At 46.6% G+C, this 7,917-nt stretch overlaps 1 protein-coding gene across 1 annotated transcript in view; it reads right to left on the bottom strand.

The window, feature by feature from the left end:
• Positions 1-7,917, bottom strand: part of ift74 (intraflagellar transport 74) — a gene marked incomplete in the record, with an annotated part of 29,398 nt that overhangs the window by 5,869 nt on the left and 15,612 nt on the right. Inside the window, 5 exon segments of the mRNA XM_037677994.1 lie at positions 4,245-4,324; positions 4,418-4,458; positions 6,573-6,716; positions 6,868-6,930; positions 7,028-7,166. Coding sequence (XP_037533922.1) covers positions 4,245-4,324; positions 4,418-4,458; positions 6,573-6,716; positions 6,868-6,930; positions 7,028-7,166 — 467 coding nt within the window.

Here is a 7,917-nt window from a genome sequence, read left to right as displayed (position 1 = left end):
GGGGTTACAGTACGTAACCAACGTTCTATTTTGTATAGGCTTCGCCCTTTAAGGCTATCGCTAATGGGTTAAAGGCGAAGCAGGATGTGGTCCTCACTGGGTCCATTAAGACACAATATGAAGCGCCCGCTTGCACCAAAAAATATTTCATCACTCAGCCTTCTGTGTGCATAATTACGCGCTGCATAATTACGCGTTCCATGCACAGTAGCACCCCGGAGAGAAAGGTTTCCAACGGGAAAAGGGGGAGGCTGAAAGCAGTCCTCCTGCCGAGAATGGAAAAGAACAGAGGTTACAAATTGTAACCACGTAACAGTGAGCAGAGCTGGTCAACAGCTCTTCAATATGAACTGATTAATAACAAATGAACTGATTGGTAATCAAATGAACTGATTGGTAACAGTAGTCATGAACTGATTAGTAACAATAAAAGCAGCAGTCACAAACTTGTGACTGATAATAAATATCTCACACTGTAGTTGCATGCAGACAGATGTGAGTTTAAAATGAAATTCCATGAAACAAGTTAGATTTATTCTGTTAGAACACTAAGAACAGAATGGGTCATGGAGAAAACAGAAACATCACGCAGATAGAAGCGAATAAATGAACAAGGCAATGTTCAAGCGGCCGCTGTACAAATATCCTCCACTGTCATTCTTCCATGCAAAGCTGTAGAAGATGCAATTCCTCTGGTGGAATGAGCTCTGAGATTCTCTGGAGGCTCCAATCCTGATGCCCTGTAAGCTTCAGAAATGGCCTCACACAGCCAGTGTGACAGACGCTGAGTGGATAACGGGCGACCTGCAGAGACATCCCTATAATGCACAAACAGACGCTGAGTCTGCCGCAGAGGAGCCGTGCGTGTTATGTAACATGCCAGTGCACGGGACAGGACAGAGGAGATGAAATGATGATGAAATAGCTACAGCATAAGTTTTAATTGTGCTGAATGCTAGATTTCTGTCCATCAGCTGCTGCAGAAAGGACAGCACGCCACCTAGTGGACATGAGATGGCCTCTACACCTTTCTCCATGCACCAGCGCTGAAAAGCTGTCCACTTTGATGTGTACAGCGCTGTGGTGGAAGCAGTTCGTGAATCTTGAATTGTGCGCACCACTTCCTGAGAGAGACCCATTTTGTCTAAGTGGATCCGCTCAGTGGCCAGACCCAAAGGTGCTGGCCTATTTCTGGGTGACTCCTGATCGCTCCCCCAGCCTGGAGGAGAGCATCCTCCCTCCACGGCAGTTTCCACGGTCGGCCCGATGGCAGACGTTGGAGGTTTGGGAACAATGGGGCGCTCGCGCTCGGGGGCTACAAGGATGGCTGACAGTTCTTCCTCCCAGACTCGGTTCAGAAACCGTGATATTAGAGGGACTGGAGGAAACGTGTAAAGGAGCATTTTTGGCTATGGGCTGTGGGCAAAAGCGTCCACTCCTAACGGTGGGTCGTCCCTTGGGCTCAGTGAGAACCATAATTGACACTGGGCAGATCCAACAGATCCACTGCTGCTCGGCCGAACCTGCTCCAAATCCGAGAAATCAGCTCGGGATGGAGACTCCAGTCCCCGTGGTGCGGACCGCCCCTGGACATTATGTCCGCTCCTCTGTTCAGGACGCCGGGAATGTACACTACTCTGATGGAGAGCAGGTTTTTGTGAGCCCAACACAGCAGCTGTCTCGCAATGCATAACAGTTGGGCTGAGCGCACGCCTCCCTGCCGGTTTATGTAAGCTGCAGTCACTTTGTTGTCTGTGTGCATCAGAACATGTTGATTCCACAACAGGGGAGCAAAATGCTGAATCACATTCCAAACTGTGAGCCATTCCAAGACGTTTATACGAGCTGATGTGTGAGCTGGCCACAGCGCCCCCACTGCCTGAGACAGGCACGTTCCTCCCCAGCCTGACAGGGACGCATCCGTGAAAACCGAGACATGTAACAGGCCTGCTGATAGGAACTCCCTCTGACAGAGTGAGAGGGTTTCCCTAGTGATTCAGGTCGGTTCCCACGGAGGGGGGCACAGAGATCATCCGCCTCTTCTGACGCACCGGATCTATGCGCAGGCGGGCAAACCATCTCTGAAGGCATCTCATGTGGAGTACGCCCAGCGGAACCACAGCGTGTGCTGAAGATATCGTACCCAAAAGTTTCATGATCAAGACAGCCGTTACTACTCTGCTGGGTTTTACGCGGTGAAGCTGAGCTTTAAGAGCTTCGGCTCTCTGCTGTGATAAGTGGGCTCTCATAGTGACTGAGTTTAGCTCCACTCCCAGATAAACAATCATCTGAGCCGGGAGAGCTGAACTCTTCTCCCAGTTTATGGCGAAACCCAGGTTTAGCAGGTGTGACGTCAGCACTTTGGTTTGTGCAGCTGCTTCCTGCCTGGGTCGAGTTGGCAGCAGCAGATCATCCAGGTAGAAAAGAATTCTTATTCCTGCTCTGTGTAATGGTTGCAGAGCCGTCTCCATGCATTTTGAAAATGTGCATGGGGCGAGGGAATAGGAGGGCGGGAGGAGGACTGTGGCTTCATCAGGTGGCGCACAGTTTCCGACACCTCCTCCGACTTCTTTGACTTTTCAAGCATGGCCTTGAAACTGGCCCCAAACAGCGCATCCGTCGTGATGGGCCCTCCAGCAGGTCCTTCTGCAGCTTCTCCGGCAAGGATGGGGAGAGCCGGAGCCAAGTGGACCTCTGGATCATCGTCATCCAGGCGGCGATGCGAGACAGGCAGACCGCAGACGAGGCGCACAGGTTCAGGATGACGTCAGACGCTTTGCAGAGCGAGCTCTTCATCTCCTCAGGCAGGTCTGTGTCCTCCAGCCTTTTGGAAATGCTGTAGGCCAGCAGGGCAACAATGTTGTTTGCTGCAGCCGCCTGGAAAGCACACTGGCGGGCTCGATTGGAGAGTCACCGTCTGGTCATGTCTCCCTGGAGGGACAGGACGTTGGTCCAACCTGGACACTTTTGCTCCGAGTGCTTCCGCCAGGCTTGGCTCTAGAAGGGTACCGAGGGAAAATTCCGCTCAGTAAACCCCTCCACTCTGGTGATGGGGGTGAAGGTGGAGATGGGCGCCCTCAGCTTACCAGATCCGGCTGCAGCCTCGTTCCAATAGGACATCACTGCTGGGAAACGAGGCAAGATGGGGTCAGGGCGGCGAGCCGGGGTGGAGCCAAACCTTCCCGCTAGATCATCTGATCTGGGCGGGGGGAGGAGAGGGATGGAAAGTCCCTTCATGTCAGCCGCCTCCTGGATTATGCCGGGCAGCTCAGAGAGGAGGGCACCGATGGCTGGGAGCAGTGTGTTCGCCAAGGTGGAAAGGCCCGGGGGTGGGGGTGGGGCTGTTCCAACACTGCACTCTCCAGGAGGGAATGAGCAGTGGGGCTGCTGCTGACGTCGCCTTTTCTGGAGGAATCATCCGATTTGCTCCGTGACTTGGCGTCAAAAAAGGCGATGGTGTCGTCCAGCGAACAGTCCCCCGTCACGGAGAGGCACTCCTCGATGTTAGCCTTGAACAAGGCTGCTCGTCTCAGCTTTTCCTCAGGAGGGAGGAGGTCACAGAGAAGCAGGAGGAGGCAGGAGGAGGCGAGGTTGGCGTGGCGGGGACCCAGGCATCTTTCACAGATGTCATGCCGGTCGAAACTCAAAATGTAGCTGGTCTTGCAGGATGGGCACAGGCGGATGGTGCTGGACATCGTGATGTTGTAAAGCAGTGCTGGTTTCTTGCTGAAGAAAAATGGGAGCCGATTACCTGGTCTCACCGTAATTTATAAGGACCGGGGGTGAGGCCCACACAGCAGGTGGGCGTGAACTAAAGTTTTCAGTGCTGCGCTGCGCGCAAAGGGATAAACCCACTAGCGACAGCCTTAAAGGGCGAAGCCTATACAAAATAGAACAATCGCATACTGCAAAGGTCAAAGGCCAGACCTCAGGCCAGTTTAAAGCAGTAGAAAACTGTACAGAAGCAATTACTCGATGACTTGAAATAATGTTGAAAAGAAAAACAGCCCAGAATTTATCCACAATCATGTGGGAAAACAGTTGAAGCTCTTTTTTTTTTGGTTGTTCTTATGCGTAAATCCCTAGAACAGAAAAATGTCAGACTCTTCCGCTCCGAGACTTTAAGCACAGAGCTAATGTGAAAGAAGTGAAATCAAACTAAGATGACAAAAAGGGGATTTGATAAAGATGCAGCTAAATGCTCAAATAGATTTAAAATTAACAGGAAAAGGGTAAAGTTGTACCCTGGGCTGCCTCAGAATCCTGTTCCAGGAGTCGGACCTGCTCTGCGATTTGTCTTTTCCTCTCCATGATCTCAGTGAGCCTGAGTGGGCACACAAAACACAAACAGCATTTTACAGACGCATCCAAGTTTCACAGTAAAAATAAAACATACTTAACAGGTAAGAATACACACTGTCTCTCCATGCTGGCTATTTCCTGGTTGTCCTCCTTGACCTGGGGAAAAAAAGCAGGACATTCAAAGAGAGCGTATACAGAAGACAGACTGGGAAGACCACAGGGCTCTGCCAAACAGACAGGACCTCAGTGAGAAATTATAATGTAATGATGACAAACTAACCAAAGACTGAAATGAAAATAAACTTCTACATGTCCAGTCAGCTGTTAGGAGGAGCTGCTTTTAACTGGAGTTATTGTTCAGATTTGATTGTTTGCAGCCTCTGAAACGTGTGCACCTCATTAAGGTGACTGACATGATAACTAGTTATTCATATTTATTACATAACTGTTGGGGTAATAAACACTTCGGCCCCAAAACTACCAAACTGCTGATTATTTAATTAAAAGGAACGGATCATTTAACTGGACAGTACGGTGGCTCAGTTGATAGAGTTGTTGCCTCTCAGCGAGGAGGTCGCCGGTTCAAATCCTGGCCCGGGGGCCTTTCTGGGTGGAGTTTGCATGTTCTCTCCGTGCTGCGTGGGTTTTCTCCGGGTACTCCAGTTTCCTCCCACAGATCAAAAACATGCATGTTAGACTGATTGGTAACTCTAAATTGTCCCTAAATGTGAGTGAGAGAGTGAATGGTTGTTTGTCTCGTTTGTCTCTATGTGTCCCTGTGATGGACTGGAGACCTGTGCAGGGTGTAACCCGCCCCTCACACAGTGACAGCTGGACATGGGCACCAACGACCCACGCGACCCAAAGAGGAAGAAGCGGTAAAGATGATGGATGGATGGAATAATGTTAATTCTAATAAATCATGTTTTTCCCCACATTACTGAAAATGGTGTTGAGTGGGCCGAGGTCTGTAATCCTGAGGCTGTGGATTTGAGCTAGGGCTGAATGATTTTGGAAAATATTCTAATTGTGATTTTTTTCCTCAATATTGTGATTTAATCTGTGATTATTTTTCAATGTCTTCTTCTTGTGTATTTTTCATCCAACACAATCAATAAATCTGTTTCAGTTGCAAGAAACTCCACTGTTTTCAGCTCAGCTGCAACTCTGTTTCTGCATTTTATTATTTTTTTAATAGCTCCGGAATAGCAACTTGTCTAACATGTGTGCACGAGGGCATTCTGTACCGATTATCCATTGTGTTTACCAAAGACATAAACCCAGGCTTGGTCATTATTTTAATGATCATCTTGTCTTTTGCTATGAACTCTGTTATTGCTCGAGTTATTTCCACGTGTCGTTTTGAATTATGTTCACACGGAGTAAAACCTTTGAACAGTTCGGTCAGTGATCCTGTCGACTGCTACTTTGCTTACTTGAAGTTCAAGCACTGGTTGTTGACATTCTAGTCATGCAACTATTGTAAATGACTTTGTGGTGTTTTTTAAGTGTTGACAAAGATTTGTGGAGTTACCTCAAGGGGTAGCAACAGCAGCAAGGCAGGTTCTGCACAATACGTGTTGCTCAGCGTCTTCTTCTTATTTATAGCCAAAATAATTCCAAACAATGGACGTGCTGCTCCTCTTTGGAACCAAACTTTCAGATGCATCAGCTTCTGTTGAGTCTGACGTCACTGTGCAACTGGTTAAAGTGCAGAGTTGACTTCTCCTGCTCCCTGATCTGCTCTGCTTTACTCTGATCCGCTCACTCACGAGTTACATCATGTAACCAGTCAAATCGCAGCGTTTGCGATTAGAAAATCTTGTTTTATCATACTGCGATATTATTATAAATGCAATTAATTGTTCAGCCCTAGCTTGAGCCCAGGCTGCGTCAGGTAGAGCATCTGGCGTAAAATAACTAACAAACCTTTTTGGGTCTATGGCAGCCTCTGAAGAAGGGAGCAGCCAAAGCGCAAACAAACAAACAAACAAAAATAAATAAATGTATTTTTACTAGCACTGAATTCAAGTTAGAAACTTTCCTATAATGGCAACAAGCCTGTGGTGTTATGATCTCATGTCTCCTCTGGAGATTGATTAAGTTGTCTACTGTACTTGTAACACAACAAAACTAATTTGATAGTTTGGGGTCATGTGTGTTAATACAATATATGTTTTACTTACAAAATGCAGACCATGCAAGTTCAGCCATGACCAGTGACCGTTCCAGTTGTGTGTTCTGTGTCGCTGTTTTTAGTGGGACCTAACCTGCTTAAACAGCTTCTCTCTCTCTTCCTTTGGGGAATCCACGCTCTTGTGCTCTGCCTCCAGGGCATCACGCTTTGCCTCCAGTTCTGACAGATTGTCATGAAGACGAACCACTTCCTGTTTTATCTGTGAGTGGGACAGCTCCTGGATACAAAAATAAAGCAGTATTTACATTTCATTTGTATTTCTTTGTGTCTTCTCCCATGTGTTCTCCACAGCTCCTTAGATTTATTCTTGTTTCAAACATGAACCCTTTGGTCAACTCAACAATTACACTTTATTTAAAATAACTTACTGCTTCATAGTCTTTCTTCTTGGTTACTAGAATGTCCAGCTCTTCCTGAAGGACAGCTAGCCCCTACAAAACAAACAAATAAAGGAAGTAAAGAATCAAACATGACTTCCTACATTTCTTTGACTGTTATCACCATTAGAGTCAAACCAAGACAACGCACCTGAAGCAGTTCTTCATTGACCGATGTCATAGAAAAATACTTCTCCTGCTCTGCAGCTGGCATTGCCTGGATGACTTCCTCAGCAGCCCACCTTTCTCTCCTTATCTCCTCTTCAATGGCCCTGATTGCCTCCTCCCTCCTGCAGACCAGCAGAGTGGACAACTGACACCTACTGCATGATTGGAAATTTCTATTTGATCAGAGTCAGGAAACTGAAGTAAGATAGCAGACTACAAACCGGATTCCAAAAAAGTTGGGACATTAAACAAATTGTGAATAAAAACTGAATGCAATGATGTGGAGGTGCCAACATCTAATATTTTATTCAAAATAGAACAAAAATCACAGATCAAAAGTTTAAACTGAGAGAATGTTTCATTTTAAGGGAAAAATCTGTTGTTTCCAAATTTCATGGTAATAGGTATTTTCTGTTTTACCTTTAAAGATAATTAACTGAAAACAGGTCAGGTTTACATGTACAAACATTTTATCAGGATGACGGTCAGAACATTTCAGAAGATTTAGCTTGTACAGATAGTTTCTTGATAAAACGTCCACTTGATGTAATTAAGAACTTTCCAGAAACGTACACACAGCAAGATATAAACTGAACCAAAATAAACCTTTTGTTCTGTACATGCAGAAACAGATAATATTATGAGATAGAAGCTATTTAAAAATGATAAAATAGAACAACCCTAACACATGGCGTCAACAAATCCCCAAAAGGTTGGGACAAGTCCATTTTTACCACTGTGTGGCATCCCCCCTTCTTCTTGCAAGACTCAACAGACGTCTGGGGACAGAGGAGACCAGTTTCTCAAGTTCAGAAATAGGAATGCTCTCCCATTCATGTCTAATACAGGCCTCTAACTGTTCAATCGTCTTGG

This window comes from Nematolebias whitei, chromosome 6, assembly GCF_014905685.2.
Source record: "Nematolebias whitei isolate Nwh7 chromosome 6, NemWhi1, whole genome shotgun sequence".
NCBI lineage: Eukaryota > Metazoa > Chordata > Actinopteri > Cyprinodontiformes > Rivulidae > Nematolebias > Nematolebias whitei.
Note: the sequence above shows the minus strand (reverse complement) of the source record. Positions and strands in the feature narration are given on the sequence as shown.